Source organism: Bradysia coprophila, unplaced genomic scaffold, assembly GCF_014529535.1.
Source record: "Bradysia coprophila strain Holo2 unplaced genomic scaffold, BU_Bcop_v1 contig_232, whole genome shotgun sequence".
Lineage (NCBI taxonomy): Eukaryota > Metazoa > Arthropoda > Insecta > Diptera > Sciaridae > Bradysia > Bradysia coprophila.
In genome coordinates this window covers 6695175-6719121 of record NW_023503493.1, presented here as the reverse complement: position 1 = coordinate 6719121, position 23947 = coordinate 6695175, and the positions used below count along the sequence as shown (strand labels likewise).

The following is a 23947-nucleotide window of genomic DNA, read 5'->3' as shown; positions in this document are numbered from 1 at the left end:
AATTGCGCTATGCGCAATTTTATAAAAGAAAAGTTTCAGTAAATTTGACCATGCTCAACTTGACTTGCATTTTGGTAACAGACGCATTAGAGGGTTGTAGACGTATTAGGGTTCCGGGCTTATTAGGGCTACGGACGTATTATGGTTGCGGACGAAATAGGATTACGGGTTGTACGGGGCTAAGTCGCAGCAAACGCTCCGACTGTTCTGATGCCTTGTTTGTATTATTATACCTCCCTTGCAGTCCTAATGCCCGATTGTCTACTATCGTTCTAAAATTACTATTCATCGTTGAGGTCAAGAAAATATTTTGCTCCCTCACTAAGAATAACCAAAACTTTCATGAAGTTTTCTAGATTTTCCACACATAGTTCGGTCCTCGAAATTCCATAAGCATATCACTCTCCATCTGGCTATTTACTTAATCCAAAAACATGCAGCTTCTGTGTACGATTTTGATAATGTTAAAATTGAATCATTTTCTACCTACATTTCGTTTCTGACTGAACCATTCTCGTTTGAGCAAACATGGAAGTATATTTACCTTCATAAGATGAGACACCATGAAATAATATCCGACGAACAAAACAGACTAACAAACAAAGTACAATAATGAAAAAAATGAGATACTTTACTCTAGAAACTTTCGTTTATTCAAATAATTATCGGCCGGTAAGCCGTCAAAATATGGCTATGGATATTCATAATGATGAATGGTTCGGATTGATGCACGACTATTGTTGTGTGGGTAATTTTCTGTAGTTCTGAATGAGTTGAATTATTTTGTTAGTTTATTACAATTGGAATGAGTAGCACATATGCTCTAATGAAACGGTGGAGTTCATTAACCGCACACCGTACATTTATTTACGTTAAATTTTTAAATTGTTAAATGAACTCTTTCATATAAGTCAAGCCAGAGATTCTTGTAATGCCGTCGTCGCTTATCTTATAATTTGAAAATTTCGCAAGGTTTCACAATAGAGCGCGCACAGGCACAGTATTAAATGGAAAGATAAATAAACAAATTCCAATGTATAGATAACAATGGAATTTAAAATGATGTTTAGGCGCTTTCGTGTAGGTAGGTAGCTCGAATGAGTGCACATTAATTCGCCAAAAAAGAGAACGAAGAAGAGTACTCGTTCTTTTACCTATAAAACGAGTTGCCATGCCGTGTAACAAGTAGTAGCAAATAAGGTACCTGCTTCCAGGCTTTTTTTTAAATTTTTGTGGAAGTGTGTAACTCGTGCTGAACAAGTTACACGTAACAATATAGAAGTAGGGTACATTCATTGTATTTTTTGCTATTGGTAAACATACAGTCCTTCCGATGGAGCTTTAGTTCATCTAGGTAAAACGATAGTTATATAACTACTCCACCTGCAAGAAGTAGTTGCAAGATTTGTAAGAGAAAAACATTTTTTGCAGAAACTGTTGGAATTATTTCAAAAGGGCTTAACTACTCGGGAGAGCCGTGTAAAGTCTCGTCGTCTCTTGCATATTTAATCAATTTCATTTTCTAATGCCCCTTTTAGGCTCAACATTGCGATCCCCTATCTTATACTAGCCGAAAGACCTTACACACGAATTAGATACGTTTTTCATTCAATGACCCATATAAGGCCAAAGATATCGATATATTTCATGTTACGGTAATCAAAACGTTGGTAAAAGTTAAGGCTAACATGTTTGGAGTCGGGTTTTTTTTTTCAGCGATAATGAAGTCACTTAAAAAGTTTGTAATTACCATAACCTCCGCGCGGTTATTAGTAAATTTATTGAATCGTAAACACATCTTACGTTCATTGATATTTTGCGTTTCCTTCACAAAACCAATTGCATCTGTGTGATTCAGCAAAAGAAACAAAAATTATCATAAAACTGGTATGTATACAACAGGTGGGACGTGTGGGCGCAAAATGTCTATAAGAATCGAATGGGGAGAGCATAAATAAATTCATATCGCTGCATACGTAGGTTTCATATTAGCAATGCTATCAATGAAGACAAAGATGTTGTTTTCGAATTTTGCATAGGTGGTGCATGTTTAACAGAAAACCGTTCACGAGGTTGTGTGTTTTTCTTTTCGCAGAGTTCAGTTACGTTTAAATAAATCAGATATTTACCCACATTTATTAATCATAAAACAAAATCGAAATGGAAATCTCTTTCCGAAGGCGACCATATGTATGGAAGTGTAAAGTGTTTGTCATATCTGGAAATGGTGTGCAAACAACACGAATACGATTGTCTATTTTTTTCGCGCATTTTAAGCCCCGAGCTTAGCCCACCGGATGTATATAAACATTTTCAAATGTTACAGCGATTATATGTGCATTGAGTTGAGTCTTATTTCAAGTGTTAGCATAAGCAAATTTGTCGTATAAAATTTGCTGATTAAAAATAATTGGATCTGAATAATGGCAAAATGTACATTTTAAAAGATCACGAACATTTTAGTATAAATAGGTAGCAAAAAGCGAAGAATTCCAACTGGCATTTTGTATTGTAGTTTCAATGCAAATATCGAATTTGTTACTCGTCTGAGTATCGGATTAACACAAAATCTTGTACTTCGATCCTTCAAGAAAATCGTAAAAATTTCCGAAAAATCATGAAAATTTCTGAAGTTTCATAAAATGTCTCAAAAAACTTTTCACGATTGCAGACTCTGTCCACTCAACAACTCCAGGTTCAATCTTATGGTGTAGATGAAACAATGTGAAAAAGCCAATTGTTTTCCTCAGAGCGTAGATCAAAGTGTTTAACCTAAAAGAAGCTTACGGCTTGTTGACTGAACACACGCGTGTCATCAACTTCATTTGAAATTTTCTATTTTGATTAAATTTTTTACGTACCGGTATCATTTGATATCGATAACGAACGACTACAGATATAAATGTCAGGCTCTGACTAACACAGTCTTATATAGCAAAAAGTTTGTTCAAAAAATGAAGTAAAAGATTTGAAATCACAATCTAATAAAGTATGTCACGCGTACTTTTCGCACTTTAGCAACGATGTTCTATTGAAAATAGATCAAATGAAGTAATAGATTCGATAGTAAAACTGCTAATATGATTGTGGTCTCCGAAAGGTTAAGAGTCATTCAAAATATTTAGGACTTGTCGAAAGATTTGCTGTGTAATTTGTTCGATCGTACAAAAATGGTGATTGATCGCCTGTCATTAATAGTTGTTGAACTGATCGTAAAGCTTCCTGTTGTTCAGATCACTTAATTTTCCTTAGCTCAAATTTTAAATTATTCACTAGCTTCGTAACGAAAAACATTTGTCGTAGTTAGTACACAGTCAGTCAGCACTACACATGAAGTTAGGTACTTCTGAATCTGAACGTTCGTGTTTGGGTTCAAATACCTTCACGTTTCGATGCCGTTCTTTCGTTGACACACGATATATCATAAGTCTTTTATCGGATCTTATTATCTCGTCTCCAGAAGATTTCAAAACATTTAAAATTTAAAATAATAAAATGGAAACTTGTTGCACAACAACCAGAAATGGTTTTTGTTCAGAATTGAGAGAGAGAAGAAGAGTGGAAAAAAAATCAACGACATGCAACATTGCAACAGATGAAAAAGATTAATTGTCATGGCATGCAAATAATGTATGAGGTTAGACGGATCATTACAATAAATTTGCATGTTGTCACTCCGCTTGACAATGCTACATTCGGTAAAAATTAATCTGCAACATGAGGAACTAAATCACCGGGTCACAATGTGTACATACATGAATGCGAAGAGATTGATTGATCTTTGTAAATGGTATTAAACCGCTGGTCGCATCAATTGTCGAAAATTCCAATATCCACTGACTTCAGTTGCTGCACCCATTTGCATTTAATAAAATTTACCACAAGAAATTTGACACAGAAAAAGAAACAACAAAAATTTCGACCCAGATCAGAACGTTTCGTTATCAACACGAACTACTTCGTTGCGCCATCCATGGGGATTTGTCTCTCTGATCATTCGTAAATACTCGAGAAATGTTTTATACGAATTATAGCTTGCCTGACCATCGCCTTGACCTTCGCAATAGTGTTCCTCCAACCATAATCGATCGACTGGTTCAAACAACTTCAATTCTTTCAGTTTCTTGAACAGATCTTCTAAGTTGTTACTACTGCCTTTTGTTATGATGTAACTGGTGAGTAAATGGGTCAATGATAAGTAAAAATTCCATGAAGGACGTGCGAAGACTAACCTAATCGCATCTTCTATCATCTCCTTCACTTCGGGTGTGTCAATAATTTCGTTAATTTCAGCATCACAACTATTCTTCAGCCACACCAGCTGGGGTAAAGTTAGCAATCCGAATCGAACGCACGAGATAACTTCTATCAGGTACTTGGATCGTTCCATCCAGTCGTGATTGACCCAACGCACCACAGATAATAAGACCTAAGTAGTATTTCGAATTAATTTGTACATCGGCCACCATTGAGTGTCTAATTACCTCCATTTCGGAATGTACTCCAATCGAATTGGAATTTAGCAGTAGCACAACTTCGTCGACAGCAAATTTTAAAAACTCCTCAGATGCAACGAGTGTCAAGAAAAACTTAAATATTCTGGCAATCATCAGTTCTTCAATCAACGACTTCCGAAATTGTCGTGCTTCCAAATAGAGAAGGAACGCAGCATCTTCACTAATTTGTGCATCGTCCAAACACGCCCAACACTGACTCAACACACCATCGATTTTCAAATATTCTGCGGCATTATACAGCTCCAAGATACCCTCCCGACCGACTATCGGATCTGGTGACAGCATCCACGAGTACAGCATGAAAAATGATTGTGGTGTGACTTTGTTCGACGGAAGGACTACCTTGTCTGTACCGGTCAGATCACAGAAATATTCCGAATAGCATTGAAGAACGAGCATATGACATCGAAATATTGTGCCCTCGATGTGAATCTCGACGTTGGTTTGTTCGTATTTCAGTATCTTGGCAAGGAGTAGATTTTCGAGTTTCGGTTTTTTCGGCTGTGATATGGCACCCCAATTGGGCATATCGTTCGGATCGTAGCCCATTTGTGCCAGGGATTTTTCTTTGAGCGGGTCATCCTTTACCGGTAATAGTATGGGGATATTGGTGCAAAAGTTGTTCGAGAAAAATTTCAATTCGTTATCCTTGTGGGAAGCCATTTAGTGTGCGTGACAAAGAACAAACAACGGAGGGGAAAATTTTGTATGGAAACGAATGCAAGCGTTAAACGGACAAAATAAATTACGTAAAAATACAAATGCACAGTAAATTATGTCGGACAAATAAATGACGGAACAGTGACAGGAGATAAATTTGTTGAAAGTTACATTTCGACAACGTTATGGTCTCTAGATTGAGAAGAAATTTTAGTAGTTTCTTGGGACTCTAAAGTTCAATTAAAAACGGTTACAGAGTAAAGTTTCCAAACTAAAAGAGTGTTTCACAGAGCATGGTGTCAGTTTAATATTCGAGTCTACTACTTCCTTTGATTAGGAGTTTTTAACAAATTGATGCAAAATCTTTTACTTCAACGGGTGTAACTTACATTATGAGATAGCATTTAATACAATTTTTCATTTATTTTTTGTCATCACTGTCGATAACACACGACAATTAGTGTATTAGTAGTCAATCTCTTGATGTATTTTAAAAGGTCTATTCTACTCTATTTAGTCCTGATATCAGCAGGTGGTTAGTCATCATGATGATGACCTCATCCCACATATTAATATAAAAATCAGTGATTGAATGAATCCCTACCGCGTCGCGTAATTCGGTATATTAGAGATGAATCTAAACGAGCAATTTTGTCCATTCGAAACTGAATAAACTCAATCGTTGATTGATTTTATGATCATGATCGTCATGTTAAGTGTGTTAAGTCATCAAGTAAACGTAATTAGCGGACATCATTGAACATTTCCAGTTTGTTGGGTCAATTTTGCGTTTTCAACAATTTATGTAAATTTAGCTTTTAAAGACATTAAAAGTTAATTAAAATGTTCGAAAACATATAGCTTGATGACCGGCGAGATGAAACGGATATTAATTGCCTTCGATGTCATAAAATTAATATTCCATCTATCGCTAATATCGAGCGAATATTAATCCGAATTGGAACAAAATTAAGTTGAGCCTCGGTCGGTGAGCAGCAAAAATTATTTTCTTACTTTTTCGAAACAATTTTTTTTCTGCTTGAAAAGTAACCTCTACGTTGGTTGATTACATTCGTAATAGTATCACGTCTTCTTATAAAATAATAGCAATGAAATTAACAAATAAATGCGTGTTCCAGGTGGGCGCTAATTGTCGATTGTATCTACATAAATAATGATTCATAACGAATCATACGAACAATTTAAAAATGGAAACATAATTACGACGGTAGACGTGGTGTGAGATTTTGATTTTAATATGTTCCGTTTTTGGCATAATATGATCATCAATTAAATGAGAAGTTGTAAATAAATAATTGTGGAATAAATTGTCGTAATTGTAGACGTTCGGCATTTCTGGCGGAGCAATTTAAATTCATTCGGATTTATTGAAAAATTTAGGAAAAAATTCCCTCCTCGTTACGTAAAGTCTAATGTTTTGAAACATAGAACAAACTCTAGGTTTGTTGAATTCAATGATAGGAAGCTTCGGTTCTTACATTGGGTTTTTTCCGTCCAAAGCAGGTGTGTACTCGACATATTTCTTCCGGGATGTGTACTATCTGACGTCTTCTTCGAGAAGTTTCTAAAATTCAAGGATGGTGACTCACTTCAATAAATGCGGTACCTCTTGCTCTGGTGACCTCAATTTATTTAAAAGCAACAGGACCACATACCTTACATAAATTTAAGGTTTTTCCGAGGGGTAACTCACTTCTATAAATGGATTAAATGGTATTAAATGGATTTAATGGATTAAATGGAATAAAAATTGGATTGAATGGATTAAATGGGAAAAAACTTCATTTTACCAAATACTGTAAAAGTCTCAAAAATTGTTGATTTTGATCGAACCACTCACTACAACTCATACTACAATGTTTAAAAGCGAAAAAATCCACTTTTAGGAGTTTTTGATGTAAAGTGGATTAAATGGATTAAATAAATTTACGAAGTGACTATTTGCACCCGAGTGCAAATAGTCAATATGAACACTATTTGCACCCGAGTGCAAATAGTCAATATGAACACTATTTGCACCCGAGTGCAAATAGTTAATATGAACACTATTTGCACCCGGGTGCAAATAGTGAATATTAACGCTATTTGCACCCAACTTTTTAAAACTATCGGAAATAATAAAAAAATCATTGTTAGCAAGCTGTACGAATTATATTATCGAAAATGCTACTCGCACAATTCGCTGCAAATTGTATAAACAAAGTGTCTGGTTGGATCCAACTGAATTCTATAACTTCAACAAACTGTGTAAGGAAGGACTTTTGTTTGTTGCTACTGAGATCATCCTTCTACAAACTTTATAAGAAAGGAGTTTGGTTCGTTCCTACTGAATTCATTCTTCTAGAAATTGTGTAAGGAAGGAGTTTGGTTTGTTCCAACTGAATTCATCCTTCTACAAACTGTCAGGAAGGATTTTGGCTTGTTACTTCTGAATTTATCTTTCCACAATTTTCGTAAGGAAGTATTTTGGCTTCCTACTGAATTCATCCTTCTAAAAACTGTGTAAGGAAATAGTTTGGTTTATTCCAACTGAATTCATCCTTCTAGATTTTTGTGCAAGGAAGGACTTTCGTTTCTTCCTACTGAATTCATGCTTCTAGAAACTATGTTTGGAGTTTGGTGTGTTCCTACTGAATTCAACCTTCTACAAACTTTGTGAGGAAGGAGTTTGGTTCGTTCCTACTCAATTCATCCTTCTAGAAGCTGTGTAAGGAAGGAGTTTGGTCTGTTCAAACTAAATTCATCCTTCTACAAGTTGTGTAAGGAAGGACATTCGTTTGTTCCTACTGAATTCACCCTTCTAGAAGCTGTGTAAGGAAGGAGTTTGGTTCAACTGAATTCATCCTTCTACAAGTTGTGTAAGGAAGGACTTTCGTTTGTTTCTACTGAATTCACCCTGTTAGGAGCTGTGTAAGGAAGGAGTTTAGTTTGTACTTAATTCATCCTTCTACAAACTGTAACGAAAGAGTTTGGTTCGTCCCAACCGAATTCATCTTTCTACAATTTGTGTAAGGAAGGAGTTTAGTTTGTTCCTACTGAATTCATCCATATACGATTTGTGTAAGGAAAGACTTTCCTTTGTTCCTATTGAATTCATCCTTCTACAAACTTTGAAAGTAAGGAGTTTGGTTTGTTCCAACTGAATTCATCCTTCTACAAACTGTTGGTTCGTCCCTACTGAATTCATCTTTCTACAATTTGTCTAAGGAGATTAATTTATTCCTGAATTCTTCCATCTACCAACTGTTTATAAGAGAGGAGTTTGGTGTGGTCCAAATGAGTAGCCTTTGTCAAAATCACTACATTTAGCTGCCCTTCTGAGACCTTGGGGAAATGCAATTTTCACAAAGCGTCGAAAGAAAAAATATTGATTATTTTTGTTTTGTCACAATTCAACGTAATTCACTGGAATTATTTTCTTGACAAATCTAACGAAATGAAATTTTTGTTTGAAAAACACGTTTTTTGTTAGTCGAAGCGAAGGAATAGTCAATGTATGAGCTATTTGCAGTCGAATGGTCTGCGGCGCGGCGCGAAATCATATTTCATAATGTTAACAGACCATTCGACTGCAAATAGCTCATACATTGACTATTTGCACCTGAGTGCAAATAGCGTACATATTGACTATTTGCACCCGAGTGCAAATAGTGTTCATATTGACTATTTGCACTCGGGTGCAAATAGTGTTCATATTGACTATTTGCACTCGGGTGCAAATAGCATCTGCCATAAATTTAATACCATTTTTAACAACAAAAATTTTCCTATACCTCACGAGTACTTAAACGAGCTGGGGATCGTGCAAATCTATTTTTCGCAATTACTTTACAAATTTTTCAGGTTTTTAGGCTACCCAATTATTTCGGTAAAACTAAAATTTTTTTTTTGGATTAAATGGATTAAATGGATTTAATGGATTAAATGTATTAAATGGAAGTGCGTCACCCCTCGGGTTTTTCCATTTAAATCTAAAAATTTTTTATCCTGGACAACCATTCCGCATGGACATAATGGAGAAACTGATTTTTAACTCTCTGTCTTTTCTTGATTACAGACTTACAAGCAATCAGAAAACTACTGGAAACAGAAACTGGCGGACTAGTATGTCCCAGCTGCCAGATGCCATTTGACAAGGGTAAGAAGAGAAAGCTGATCGACAATTGCGGCCATGAACGTTGCTATTCATGCATGTTCCGAAACGAACAGTGCCCCGTCTGTAAGCGGCAAGATTTGGAACACAAACGAGGTATGTACACAATATACTATACTACTCCTATATGCGAGAAAAAGGAACTACTTGTACACTCGCAAGTACGAATAGTTATCGGAGACTATTTGCACCCATGGGCAAGTAGCATCTACCTTTCATTATTTACTTTTACAAACGAGGCGTGAAAAAAAACCGTGATATACGGCAAGTGTTATCTTACATAGGAAATATATGCTAAAACAAATGAAGTAACAGATTTCCGATTAATCAATCTTTTGAATTTGTTTGAAATCCACAATAGTTCAGATTTAGCTATATTGATATACTTGCCATCTGTGAAGGGTTAACATTAAGACGAGCAGTGTTTATATTCTCTATAGGAGGTGCATTGTTTTGAATGATTCTTCGTGCACTTTTGTTGCAACATATTTTCAACCGGTTGATACACTCTTCGAGATTGCATAACAGGCGAAAAGTATACTGTAAATGATCTCGTATCAGCAACCATTACATTCGTGTCAAAACAATTACTCTCTCTCCACTCGTATGACTGAATATTGTGAACTGACGGCTCGAAAAGAACGAAAGAAAATATACCGGATGTTTTATGCATTTTACTTTTTTGTGTTCGTCAATAAAAATCGTTAACAATTTACATTAAGACTGAGAGAAATACAAAATTTGGTTTTTGTGTTCCTTTTTGGCCGGCTTTTCGGTACACTGTGGAATTGTTTTATTTGTTGTAATGTTCAACCGCATTTAGCTGGAGGTAATTACTTACAATTCTGTAAACTTAATCGAAGTCAATTGCTCACCAATTATCGAAGCACTTTACTTAGCACTCTATGGGCAGAACAGTGATATTACATGCGGAATATCATGAATGATTAATCATTTTTTTTATGATTGATGATGGAACTCTGTTTTTTTCTCTGATTTTTTTTTCACGAATTTTCAATTTTTTGCCTTCAAAATCGTTTATTTACAAACGGAAATTCTGTGGTGCTATTGCGGTCGAAATGGCGTTAAAATGAAAGTTACGGGGATATCCATCCACAGCGAAAATATTTTGATGACGAGGTGTATTTTCGTTTCGTTTAAAGTTCAACCTGCCATAGTGCTGTTATCAGTTGAATGCGGAGAAAGACATTGATTGATGTGGTGTGATTGGTGTCATTGAAGCTAATTGCTAATATATTATCAAGAAAATGCAAATAAAACTGTCTTTTGGGTCCGGAATCACACGCAAAATATTTACACGAGGACAAAAATGAGCTAATTTTGCCCTCGTGCATCTAAAGCTGCATATACGTGACTTTGTTGGACCTTGAGGACTTAGGGAAATTTTATATGCTCTTGTTTCTCTCTAGAGCGTCGAACTGGTCAAACTCAGTGCATCAATCGCCTTGCAGAGAACTCACTCACGTATGAACAGAAAAACTCGTATTTTGCTTCAGGAAAATTTTCTTTTATACTCACGACTCATTCATCCACAACACATTCACCTAAACCAAATTTTACTAAGTGGGCGATACTGTTGAGTTCATTCCAGCGTTCTTTGATGCGGATGCCATTCCCTCTATCAGAATTCTTTTTGCATTTTGTCGCAACAATGTCAATTTGAATTGAAGCAGAACGACCAAATATGTAGCCATGAATGAAATATTCTGAAACCGAAAGAATTTCAGAGTCTAATGGGATGAATAACGTTACCAACACGTTAAATACGTTACCGTTGTTATCAATTCTCGATTAATATTCGCATAACCGTCCAGATTCATGGTCGGAGGATTTTTTGCAATGGCAATCAGAAACATGTCCACCTCCTTTTCGGTATCCTTATCGACGGCTGTTAAATTTACACTGAGCAAACGCACTTGGAAGTCTAGACCCACCTGTATGGGACATAAAACTTAAAATTGAATTTCTATGAACTGATTAACGAACCTTCTCAGAAGCATGATGAGCCTCATTGCATATAATGAACAGTAACGTCATGCAATAGCAAACGATCACAAACAAGCCGAATTCTTTGAATGTAGCTCCATGGTCTAGAATTTCACTTAGAGCTCCGAATGTGGCGATTATAGTGGTGAAAAATATCACAAGACAATACAGCCCATACATATTTGAATAGGCTCTGCCTAGTTGTTGCATCATATAACTTAAGTCGCCCCAAAGATGACGATATTCCGTCAGTTTATGGGCCGGTTTGTAACTCTCCAACGCTTTGTTCAAGTTAGCCGCCAGAGCCTTACTAGCGATTCCGAATGCAGTGCAATTAATGAACCAGAGGCTGCAGAAACCGTTTAGCATCGCTAGAATGTGGTAGTACGCAAATGTGTGCAAAAAATCAAAGTCCGGTTGCAGCAAGTACTGTGACAGCATAATGAAAATGCTGGCGAACCACGACACGAAACACAGTGCCCACGTCAGCGGATACAGATTCGGGAAAACGATCGGTGTGCCCGTAACACGCAAGTATTGCAGTTGGTACTTTGTCCACATATTTTTGAATTTGGCCACCTCGGAACCATTTCGCCACGATGCCACCGGCAACAGAAAGTGTGGCACCAAAATGCTCATGAAGATGATGTTGTAGATGATTTCGTCGAATTTCTTTTCGGACGAGCGAAGAAATTTGTTTATTCGTTCGCGGGCTATGTAACACACCACAAACGTTTCGAGGGCATAAATTGTATAGGCCCAGATGAATGCCTTTGAGCACCATTGGAATGTGGTGCGTGGCAGTTTTGAACCTGTACGAATTGATTGAAATTTGTGTTCTCTGCTGTGATTTGTTAATATAAGTGTAACTATTCAGAAACGGCGGTACAACTATTAAATCTGTCACTTCTTTTGATTAATGTAATCTGAATCTTTTACTTCATTTTAATATGCGAGAACACATTAGTTAAAGACCATGTTTTGCCATTGCTATCGACAACAAACAACAAACGACTGGCCATTTCTGAAAGGTTTTTTAAGTTTTCTCTTACCTGGTGGACTTCTCATGATCGGCATGACGCCCATAATTTGGAAAAGAACGAGCAGACTTTTTGTAGTGTGATAAAAGGAGTCATGTTCATCCAACTGATCCGCATCATATTCAACTTCTTTTGGTCGGAGCAAGATATTATTTGATACATCGTCATTCTCACCTGATACATGATTTGAATTTGGCTTTAATTTCGTTCGTGCAAGTGGTACCACTTCTTTCATCAAGACTTACCACCAGTTATTTGAGACAATTTCTCCTTATACCGTCTATCGTCTTCAATAAATTGTCTTTGATTTGGATTGTAGGCAAAGTGGAAAGGTTTTTCCATGTTCTCTGGATGCTTTCACGTCAACGGTAACAGTACAAGTGATGTTTGATAAGAAATGAGTTTCGTTTAAATTTTATTGGAACGCATCAATTATGAATCGAATATTGCGGTGCCAAACAACGACTATTGATTTTGAATTAGTTGAATTTTTTATCTTAAGTCAATTTTGTTTATTTTACATGCACACAGCGGTCGTTCGTCGGACGTGTAAAGTTCTTGGCATTTTCACGCCACCCTTATGAGACTATTTCTGAATTACGAATTAAATAATTCAAAGTTTGAATGTTTATGGCTTTTCCTACAAGTTTTCACATTGTTTACCTGTTACAGACGGCTGTCATCTGTTATCGACAACGACAGCAATAATATAAACGACAAGCTCCGACTGATGAGGTCTTATAAAGCAAAAAGCATGTTCTAAACAAATGAAGTAAAAGCAAACTATGAAAATCTTTGATCAAATGAAGTAATAGATCAGATATTAAAACTGTTAATATGTTTGCCGTCTGTGACAGGTTAACGGTACTGCAAAGATAATCCGGTGAAAAGCTTGGTTTTGTTGGATTCCTTGTGAGATTGCTTTAAAATGCAGTATTGGGTTCCTGACTCTTTTTCAAAGTTGGAATTCTACCGATTTTTTTGGATTCATAGATTTGTCAGAGTCTAAAGTGGTTGAAACTGTTCCCAAGAGAATCAAAAAATCTCTATTGTCTGAAGAAGAAAAAAAACAAAATAAATTCCAGTTAATATGAAAGAGTGGGGACCCCTCGAACTATGTCATAAGACGAAAAATTTTTGAAAATATTGGGACAGTTTAGCCGAAGCTGTGGAAAAGTGTGAAAAGAAAACATTTTCAATTACAAAGCTACGGATTCTCATATTTAATTAGAAATATCGTTGAAGCACAGCTGTCAAAACCAAATTTCGAAATAGGTGAATTTAGGTGAATAGGTGATAGGTGAATTTCGACCACCCTGAATGAAAGTTCAGAGCAGGGTTGAAAATTTCATATTGTACTTTGAGATGGTGAATCAGAATTAAGTTTTGACATTTAAGATTTCAACGATATTTGTAGTAAAATATGAGCAGCCACTATTTCTACAACCATTTTTTTTTCACTTTCCCGCACCTTTCTTCCCAGAAAAGTTTTACTGTTTCATTTAATTAAATCATTCCAGTAATTCACCTTGTGCTCATTGATAGGTAATTGGTGCCCTTAATAGAATATTTCAGTTGAAGGTATGAACTAGACATACATGTGAGATTCCTGGACTTACTATTGAATCAATTACTTCAGAAGAAGAGCTTCGCCGATTACCTTAAGAGCAACATATGCGACTAGGATTCGATGAATCTTACTGTAACTATATCATAATGTACGAGATGAGCTCATTCAGCTATTTCGTCGTTGTTAAAATGTTTTATAAGAAAATTTAAGTAGGTCATCAAAACATCAAAACGATTATCTATCCATAATTCCATATTAGAATAATGATACAAGAACAGACAAAAAAAAAACTGATGATGGAACAACTCACATACTATATGCTCATTATAATTGTTTGTTTTTGGTTGTTTTTCTTTCCGTCTAACGATAAACATTTTGTCTGTCGAGTTTCTTTTATTTTAAACAAAATGTTTTTTTTTTTCAATTGAAACCACTGAATTTCAGGGGTCATTTCGACGATTCTTCTTTTGATGATGGCGAAGAATGAGTCGAATAGATCGTCAAGCTGTTTTCTTTTTTCGGAAAGTGTGATTCAAATGTTGGAGGAGACAAAATATCTTTCGTTCGAATTGAAACCGAATTTTTCGATCTAGTGATAGCCCGATTATGTTGTTCTCCATTCCGTTGAGATCATATTGCTGCATCCACCAGCCAGGAGTTTTCAAGACATTCTGCAACAATATTCTTGAATGTCTCATAACATATCAATACCCTTGTACTGGTGAGAATTTTATCAATGATACAGTTATCAAGTCTAGTACTTCTTTTGTTTCACGTGTTTTTATCTGATACAAAATCTGTTACTTCGTTATTTTTAACACGTAAGTGTTCAAGTTAAAGCTCAACCCTTTCAATACACAAAATGCCTTTCCATGAGTCCCTACCAAAATGTGATAGTAGGGTAAATGAGATCCAAAACTTTATTTTCACTAAAACAAACCCTGCACTGCTCATAAACAAAGGTTTTTTACTAGCTCATCTTTTTATAACTTTATGCCATGACGATGAGTGTCTACTTTTTCCTATTTAAAAAAATGTAAGCAGATGATTGGATACAAAATACTTTAATAAATTGGTTTGAATGATCATTGATTGTAACATTTAAATTCTACAAAAGAGGTTCGTTCACCATTTTTTTCCCCTGCAAAATTCATTAGTGTCGGTACAAGTTCAAATTAAATTTGTACATAAACGAGATTCATGATCTCTGGCTGAGCTACATAACATTATAATTGATGCATACTCAACACATTCACTGGTCCAGCGAGATAACGTTTTATGTTCTGTGTATATGAGAAAAGAAAACAAAATATTTTCGGTTGTTTAACAACACTCAACGGAAAAAAGAAGCAAAAATGTCAGCACCAATCAACATTAACCTTCTATCTCAATATTACATATAAAGTCAGTTTGGAAATAATCTTAATTCACCTCGATAATGTCACCTTACCATTAATTAAAATACTTCAGGGTATAGGGACTTGTTGAGTGAAATGTGACCTAAAAGACTTCAATCAATTTTATTAATTGAAAAAGACTTAACTTTTATCCGGCATATACTTCGACTAATTGGCCAAGTAATAAACTCAATATGGCGAGTAATGCAGCGACCATATTTCACTGTCGAACAACAGTGACTGGGTCATTATCGGATTCGAAAGCCCTCGGAGTTTTATTTATTTCATAAATACCACAAATAAATTGTTTAATTTTTCGTTATAATACGTTTTAAAGAAATCTTTATTGTTATTCTGTCTTGACTCGGATTTTACCAACGTAAATGAGCTGCATTTTCAACGGTTCAACGGAAATATGATGTGATGTGAGGATTGGCCCACTTTCATGTGTAGGCGATATAGTTTACAATGCTGGGCTTTCTTTCTTCGCTAATCGTTTTCTGCAGTAAATACTACTTTGCATTTCTATGGGAGGCATTTGGAGTGTATGTGATCTCGAGAGCAAATTCAACAAATTTAACATTCGGTGCAGTAGATGCACACACAAGATGCCAAAGGAATTTAATTGTTCTGAGTATGCATTTTTGGAGGAGGGACATTTAGATAACGATGGACTCGAAATTTCGGTTTGCCAGTTTTTTCTTTTAAATCTCAGCCAGTTTTGAAAATTTGGAGAATTTATTAATTACCCAAAAATAGGCTTTGGACCAGGAGAGTGCACAGTGTCGAAGAAGTAAGTTGAACACTTTGTAGATACTGTTTCTACAATGATGGCATTGGCGAATCGGTTGGTTGTAACCAAATTATGAGCATCCAACATTTTTAGAATCAATTTCCTTCAATATTAATCGAGAGGATATGCGATTATCGTGAGTGGAAATGACGTAAAGACTTGAAGATTTGTTTTTGGGTTTTAATAGTTCTTAGGATGTCTGGCTTTCAGTTTTGAAAGTAATGAGGGGTCGTTCATAAATTACGGAACAATGGGAGTGCTTAGGAAGGCACAGGAAAGCGTGACGGTTCATAAATTTATTTTCTCTTACATTCTTAATTATAACTCAATTATATCGATCTTAAACACCAAATTACGCTAGTTACATGACATGCAGAATATTTTCGCGTTATTCACTGTACCATCTCAACAAAATTGAATTATAAACATTTCTCCAATTTCTTCTTCTTACAGAAATGCTACCATGCAACACAAGAAAATTACAAGATTATGACACCAGCATCGGCGGATCAACAACCACAATTAGTCCTCTGCTTGGGTCACCGCAAAGACCATATCGTTCGTCTGGCAGGGCAAACGGTTTTCTCGAAAATTATATGCAGGTAAGCCGTTTTGAAACTCGTAAACATTTTGAGCGTTTCGGTTTTATGGTTTTGGTTTTCAACCGTCGATTCGTATAGTTGAAGAAGATGAAAAAAAAATCTTTAAAACATCGTAAAACAAGAGCTTTAACAAAAAAACAGTGTTCTCGTAATTGAATATCTTGCGAGCAACTGTTTTTTTTTTTTTGTGGCTTAGTGTGTATACCAGCATCGAATGCGGTGCATGCACATTATTGCATTATAGTGTGTGGCTCCGATATGCGTTCTTTTTGTGTAATTTATATGACAAGAATTTCTTTTTGCTGAAACTGCAAGCACTCATAATGTATGAAGAAGTTAGTCAAAGGTTATTATTACTTCTGCGGTTAAAATGCACCGGTCTGCGGTAAAAATGCACGAAAAACTGACAAACGAATTGAACACAAATTTCGATTTTAATTTCCTTTTTTTTTGCAAGACATATGCAATTACAAAACAAAGCAATAAAGCTGTTCGAAATTATCGAAGCTATATAAATGGAAAGCAACAAAAAAAAGGAGAAGCCACAAGACATGACAACATATCAACAAAATGGAATATAAAGTTAACAATTAATTGTGGCACCAAGAGTTGACTTTTACGTTTACCGGTCGACTGATACCGCATCTGTTTTTCGATTTATTGATTTTTGATTAAAGTAAGACAATCGCAAATTAATGAAAAAGGCGAAGCTTCGAATTCAGATTCTTTGCATTTATTTGAAACTGATGCAAAGATCATTATTCGGATTGAAGAAGCATGGTATACGTACCATTGAAGTGGTATACACTTACGCACAAGTGTTTACAAGCGATTTACAATCCCACTCTCGTGCATAGACCTTGTTTCTAACTTGTCCGTTACTGGATATTTTCACATACGTTGTGTGGCAACCTAAGCTTCGCCTCTGGTTTGACAATTTTAAAACATCCTTTGCGAATCCTTTGTTAGGAAATGACGCCTTGCAAAGCGATTGAGGTAATTTTCATGACCTATGACATGAACTTAGCCTGTTCTCAGCCTTATTTTACAACATCGATTCAAAAAAAATTCAGGAAGTAATGCCCGTCAGAGGCGACGACTTTGGTTTTACCTATTGGGAGCAAGATAACTTTTCTGAACTTCATCTAAACATAGTCAATGTTAGAAACTTGTTGAAAACTATCCTCTCATTTCATGGAGGCGAACATCAGAAACTAACAATCCCATTGGGAGCAATTTCCTTCCATCGCCTTCGTATACTCGGCGTAACTGTTCACACTTAAAAAACAGTTTCTTTTCCTATTTTAGAAAAATGATTCTGTGATTTGTTTGGTTAGTAGGACCACAGGCACGCACATCTTAGGGCACTTAACGAATCTGTTACTCTGTTAATCTGTTACTCTGTTAATCCAATTTTGATTTAAATATTTTAGTACACAGTTCGTGAAAAATGGTGGAAAAATCAACACTCTGCAAAATGATCGAAAAATTACGGCGCGAAGTTTTGAAAATTTCTGTTTTATGTGATTTATTGATTAGTTATTAGTTGAAAATGTTTGCTTTTCGTTCTGGGATGCGAAATATTGAACTTCAACTAATAAATTACCAATTAATCACATAAAACAGAAACTTTATTTCGCATGTTCAAAACTTCGCTCCGTAATTTTGCAATCATTTTGCAGAGTGTTGATTTTTCAGTCATTTTTCACAAACTGCATGTGTACTCGCGATTTGAAATGAAATCTCTCGCTTCATTTGTGTGGACTTCCCTATATTCCATAGTATATAAGACGATGTTAGCTAGAGCTGAGCTAAACAATATAGATTTCATTTTATTTTTAGCCTGAAGCAATGCTCGAATTACTCTGGTTTAGTTACTTCACAGATTTATAGGTTCACTTAGAACAATTGCAGAAGTCTCCCTACAAAGCGATGAAACATTTTCCCGTTTTAGAGCGAACGTGAATAAATACTTGATTGCTTTTCACTCTTTTTATTACCTTAAACTGAAACAAAGCCAAACCTTAACTAGAACAACCTACAAACCGGAAAAGGGTTTTATTCTCACGACTTTTAATGGGACTTTGATGGTATTAACTCAATACAGAACTTCTGAAAATTAATTTAAATTGAAATTCTCCATAAAAAGTAAAACAAATTGAATTACACAATAATAGTAATGACCCATAATTACGTTGTGTATTAAGTAAATTAAATTAGAGCACTAAACTTATCGCTTTATTATGTTTTCTTTCGTAATAAAAATTTTTTGGTAGTTTTTTAAATCGAAAGAAGTAAACAAGAATAAATAAAAAAAAAAACAAATTTAATCGAATGAACTTTTAATATATATCTGTCATCGTAACATAACGATATTTTCTGGCTGATAAAATGTAAATATTTTCCCGTCTAGTTAACTTCCGACATAATATATGTGTATACATAAGCGCACGGTGTTTTCATAGATAGGCCACTTGAAGGTATTTTTTGTGGTGGTACCTTAGATTACAACAAGATAAATATTTGAAAAGAAAAAAGTGGAATTGTAACTCTTTATCGATAAGAATAAAGAAGTGAGAAAAATAATAAATTATCACACTAGGGCTATAATCTCATGATTATGGTTGAGAGAGTGAAATAGTAGAGAGGCATCCACCAACTGAGTATACCAATCTTACCAATGGTTCGTTGCTAAATCGTATCGTTAAAGAATATCTAAATCTAGATAGGGGACATGTTCAACTAACAAATTGAAAAAAAGATTTTTTTTTAAATTTAGCTCCAATTTCAATAGTAGCACGAGACTTCTATTGAAAGCGAAGTTAAATCAATGAAATTTCATTTTTCTTATAATTCGCTAATTGCACCGTGGTGTACAAAGTGGACTTTTGCAGCACCAATCTTAAGTTTTCCACACTAACAAAGCTAGTATCGTAATTGAGGACCTGATTTTGAGCTAGTGTTGTATGGGGACAATCTAGCGTCATCTAGCGTAGCTTCATTTAACTGTGAAATTTAACAAACTGAAAATCAGTGTGACCAACTGAGGTTTTTTGGCCTATGTTTTTCTTCTACATGTCATATATATCTCATTCATACATGGTTACAATAGACAAAAACCGAAATAATTAAAAATTAATGTAAAATTGAGACGTCAGTAATGCAAGTGTCATTCATTTCGATGCAAGTGCGGAAATGTATGTCAAACAATTGGTGTTGTACTAGAGATTTCAAAACTTATATAAACCGTTCGGAAAAACCTCATTTATTCACATACAACATCACAATCTGCCATATTGTAGTTACCAACCCCAAGAATGTCGAATATTTTCCGATATTTTTCACTAATCGTCTGATCTTCGATGGTCTCTGTAGATGAATTCTTTAGGAATTCTTATGTAGATTCACTCAAATAAAATACATTGATTTCATAACATCTAGTACTTCTTTTGATCTAAGTATTTCCAATTGATACTTTCAAAATCTTTTACTTCACAACGTAATTTAACGTAATTTTCCAATATAGGTTACATGTGCCAGAGATGATCGCTCATTTTGTCAATACTATCGTTAACAGATGATGAAGGTATCTTTACAAAACATGACTTCAAACGGTATTCCGTTTCCTTCAGCCTTTCTACTTTCTTTCTACAAAATTCCGATTGTCATTCTCTTCTATGTCATAATTGGTAGATAATAGCCCTGCATGTGATAAATACAATTTTGATTTTCTATTTCTACGGGTATCTAGTAGTTACAGTGGACTGACAAAATAAACTGATAAAATATTCAGAGTTTCAGATTTAGAATGGTTGGTATTGAATAATTGGACAATTTCGGTTGTAACCTGTATGTAATATCAACTCTATAGTTATGATTGCTTCGAAAATCATGATCGATCTTTTTTTTACCGAACAAAAATGCCGTATCAGAACGTCAATCGTGATGGACTTGAAATATTTTTGTTAAATTAAAATGTAGGTGACAAAATCAGACAATGAAAACGCTTCTACAAAAGGTCTCCATACCTATCTCCTTATCACATTTGAGTCAGCTAGTTTAGATTCTGGCTATACAAATTACGTAATTTTATTTCAATTGAATTCCTATATATTGATCACAGTTATGCAGTTTTTTCAACTGTCGAAAATAAAATTGTTCAACGATAATGAACCAAATCGGTCCCATTAACGACACACACGAATGATGAGTGTGCTGTTGTCGATTTATGTGGGAAATTAGCCGTGACATCATTTATTTAACCGTAAAAAGCCAAATTACCTGAAATAATACAAAAAACGGCGTCGAGTATCGAACTTCTACTATGTGGTGCGTGTATAATTTCAGCGAATTGAGCAGACAAAAAAGAGAAATTAAAGAAATGTTCGGCAAATTGATTTAAGGTAGCAATTAAATTGATTGATTATTGTCAACTTAATACGAGTACACCAGGTGAACACCCAAAGGATTTTAAATTTGTTCATAAACCGTTTCGTCTGCAACATTCTCTTTACAGTAGAGACGTTGAATTTTCACACGCTCAGTATCAACAACTAAATTATGCTCCACGCGAACTGTACAATGGTGTCTCGGTGTGGTATTACTTCAACTCGATCCGAAATACCATTTTACAGTTTTAGTGAAATTTCCGATTGGCTATGCTGAAAGAAGTTTTGCTTCAACCTTATAGGAACGGGAAACTTCCCAGACTTCGGCTAGTCATCTGCTATCCATAACGACGAAAGCGATAACCTTTGGCTAGTGTTCCTTTATTTAACGAAATGCATGACAAAATAGATTTTGTTTCGATGCGTGTGTTTATTCAAGATTAAGAGAAACGAGGGATTGTTAGTCAGCAGAGATATTCTTGCAAATTTTAGTACTTTCTTAGTCAGACGAGCAATTTTGCGTTGGTGGTGGTGAATATCGAATTTCAATGAAAAATGCAGCATAATTGTCGATCCCGTCAATGCAAAATTGCTCGTGTGTTTCATGCATACACACAGCTCTGCTACTATCATGAACATAAGACATATTCATTAAGGCAGGGGTCGTGTTTTCTTGACACGTACAGCACATGCAATCGTACACGCTACGTCTTGAAAAATTTCAAAGTCTTTTGACGTTGGAAAAATGAGTGCTCGTGCTGGAAGCAGTGCTACGCCTAATGTCAATAATCTTTAAATATTAATTCACCGAATCGGCATCATACTTTATTTAGAGACCTTCGTTTGTTGCATTTTTTTGTGTGTGACTTTAATGTACCTAACCTCAATGCATGGACCTAAGTCTACAGTAAAAACGTACTAAAAAGATGAAAATGTTGCGAGGGGGTAGTCACTGTAGAATTTTTGGGAGGAGCCAATTTTGACGTTTTGGAACTTATGGAATTTAGTAGAAATATTGGAATTCAATTCAATTCGTTCACGAATGCTTGGCTAGTGTCCACTTCAATATAATTTCTAAAAGCATCTTTTTCATCTTGTGTTGTTACTCGAAATTTCTTAGAATCAAATGGAATTAATGGAATTTCGAGTGGAATTATTGGAATTGCAATTATTATGACAGATTTTTTGCCCGTAGTTAACCCCTCGGGATGTTGTTTTTGAAACAATCGCACAATAAGTGTCTTTTGGACGACGACAAAAATTAAATCCAGACAAATGAAATTAATGTTTACAGAGATTGAAACAAGAAAGCAAACAAATGAAAATGTGGACCACTTTTGTATACACAATATACATGAGCGAGCTCAGCTAAAATGTTTATTTAACCATTTATAACAACATACGAATATTAAGAACACAAAATTCAGATTATCGTGTGTCGGTTCAAAAGACCATTTACAAACATTTACCTACTTCTTGCTGATTCTTTTTTTTTTTTCCATTGAGCCTTTATACATTGAGAGATTATCATTGTCTCATCACTGATGGCGAACATCTGAACATAAACAAGTTTCGATTAAATGAATCATCAGCTTGTGTTGTATTGCAACTGATGAACGATTCCTTATGTATCAAAAAACAAGTTTGACTTTTATTCGTTAATCTTCCGCAGACGGCAGGCACAGCGTCATGTTGTTGAGGCTGTTTACTTCTTTTGAATTTGAACAGATTTGGTCATATTGCCCTTACTCAGCTGAACTTAATTTGGCAAATTAAAGAGTTTTTAAATGGACAAAACTCCTTTTAGTGCAATTTACCGGTCTCGAAATTAAAACAGGGAAAATAAGACCAAAGACCATCTCAACGCGAATGCAGTCATTACGAATGCTTTGTCGAAACAGTAATACAGACACCTGTGACAACACAATAGCCTTTACATAACAAGGAATGAAAAAAAGTTCAGTTTTCGTGAGAAGTTTGTTGATCCGAGGCGAAGCCGAGGTCAAAACTCACACAAAAACTAGACTTTACATTTTAGAGTTCAGAGTGGTATACAAAAGTTCGTATATATGAACGACCCTCTGAAACCACTGTTAGTAATTCACTACTCTCGTTACTACTTCCTCCGACTCTAATTTATGCAATGGAAAAGTGGTGCTATAAACTGAAGCATTTCCCGAGACGATTGAATCGTTTCGTACAATTTTGTCGATTTATTATTCTTGGGAAAATATAATTCGCAAATCTTGTTTGTCTTCTCGTGTTGTTTTACATTGTTATTTCATCAATAATTCATGTCCATCATCTGCCGTATTGATTTTTCTCACGATCATTACATAAGTATCCTCACGTCTACGACCATTGTATATTCTATTCTGTTGAATCATTTCTGTTATTTATTGAACGTCTGAGTGTGAAAAAAGTGTGCTTCTTGTGCAATCATTGCTTTTATAAGACAACAAGAACCAGATTATTGCCACAAAATAAATATTTGTCCGGTTAAACAAGCACTTGAGATTAATACGCAATTTTTATTCCAGTCGCGTCACGAACTAACATCACCAGAACCGGATTCCGGCACTGGATCAACCTCGCACCGAACAAACATTTTCCACACAAAGTCACAATCTGGCGGATTGGCCGATATTAACGTTCACTCATGTGCCACTCCACCGCAACACAGACGCCGACTGTTCAATCCGAAAAGTCTACGCAGTCCTTTCGGTCAAAAGAGGCATGTGAACAAGGGTTCGTTTACCGAAAATTCGTCAACACTTTCAGGTAAGCCAAATTCACTCT

The 23947-nt window shown here is 35.3% G+C and overlaps 3 protein-coding genes across 5 annotated transcripts in view; 1 reads left to right on the top strand and 2 right to left on the bottom strand.

Annotated features, from left to right (window-relative positions):
* Positions 1–23947, top strand: part of LOC119076009 (protein TANC2) — a 69848-nt gene that overhangs the window by 37488 nt on the left and 8413 nt on the right. For all 3 annotated transcript variants that reach the window (XM_037182593.1, XM_037182592.1, XM_037182594.1), the window contains exons 2-4: positions 9256–9447; positions 16612–16760; positions 23689–23929. In XM_037182593.1, the coding sequence (XP_037038488.1) occupies positions 9256–9447; positions 16612–16760; positions 23689–23929 (582 nt within the window). The remainder of the gene's footprint in view (positions 1–9255; positions 9448–16611; positions 16761–23688; positions 23930–23947) is intronic.
* LOC119076095 (kelch-like protein 17) lies at positions 3822–5375 on the bottom strand. The gene is made up of 3 exons (XM_037182750.1): positions 4485–5375; positions 4233–4429; positions 3822–4172 (listed from the first exon to the last, which is right to left on the bottom strand). Exons 1-3 carry the CDS (start codon positions 5178–5180, stop codon positions 3929–3931), a joined length of 1137 nt encoding a protein of 378 aa, XP_037038645.1. The 5' UTR covers positions 5181–5375; the 3' UTR covers positions 3822–3928.
* LOC119076077 (gustatory and odorant receptor 22) lies at positions 10868–12876 on the bottom strand. The gene is made up of 5 exons (XM_037182726.1): positions 12644–12876; positions 12411–12572; positions 11359–12170; positions 11145–11306; positions 10868–11078 (listed from the first exon to the last, which is right to left on the bottom strand). The coding sequence occupies exons 1-5, from the start codon at positions 12738–12740 to the stop codon at positions 10932–10934; spliced, it is 1380 nt and encodes a 459-aa protein (XP_037038621.1). The 5' UTR covers positions 12741–12876; the 3' UTR covers positions 10868–10931.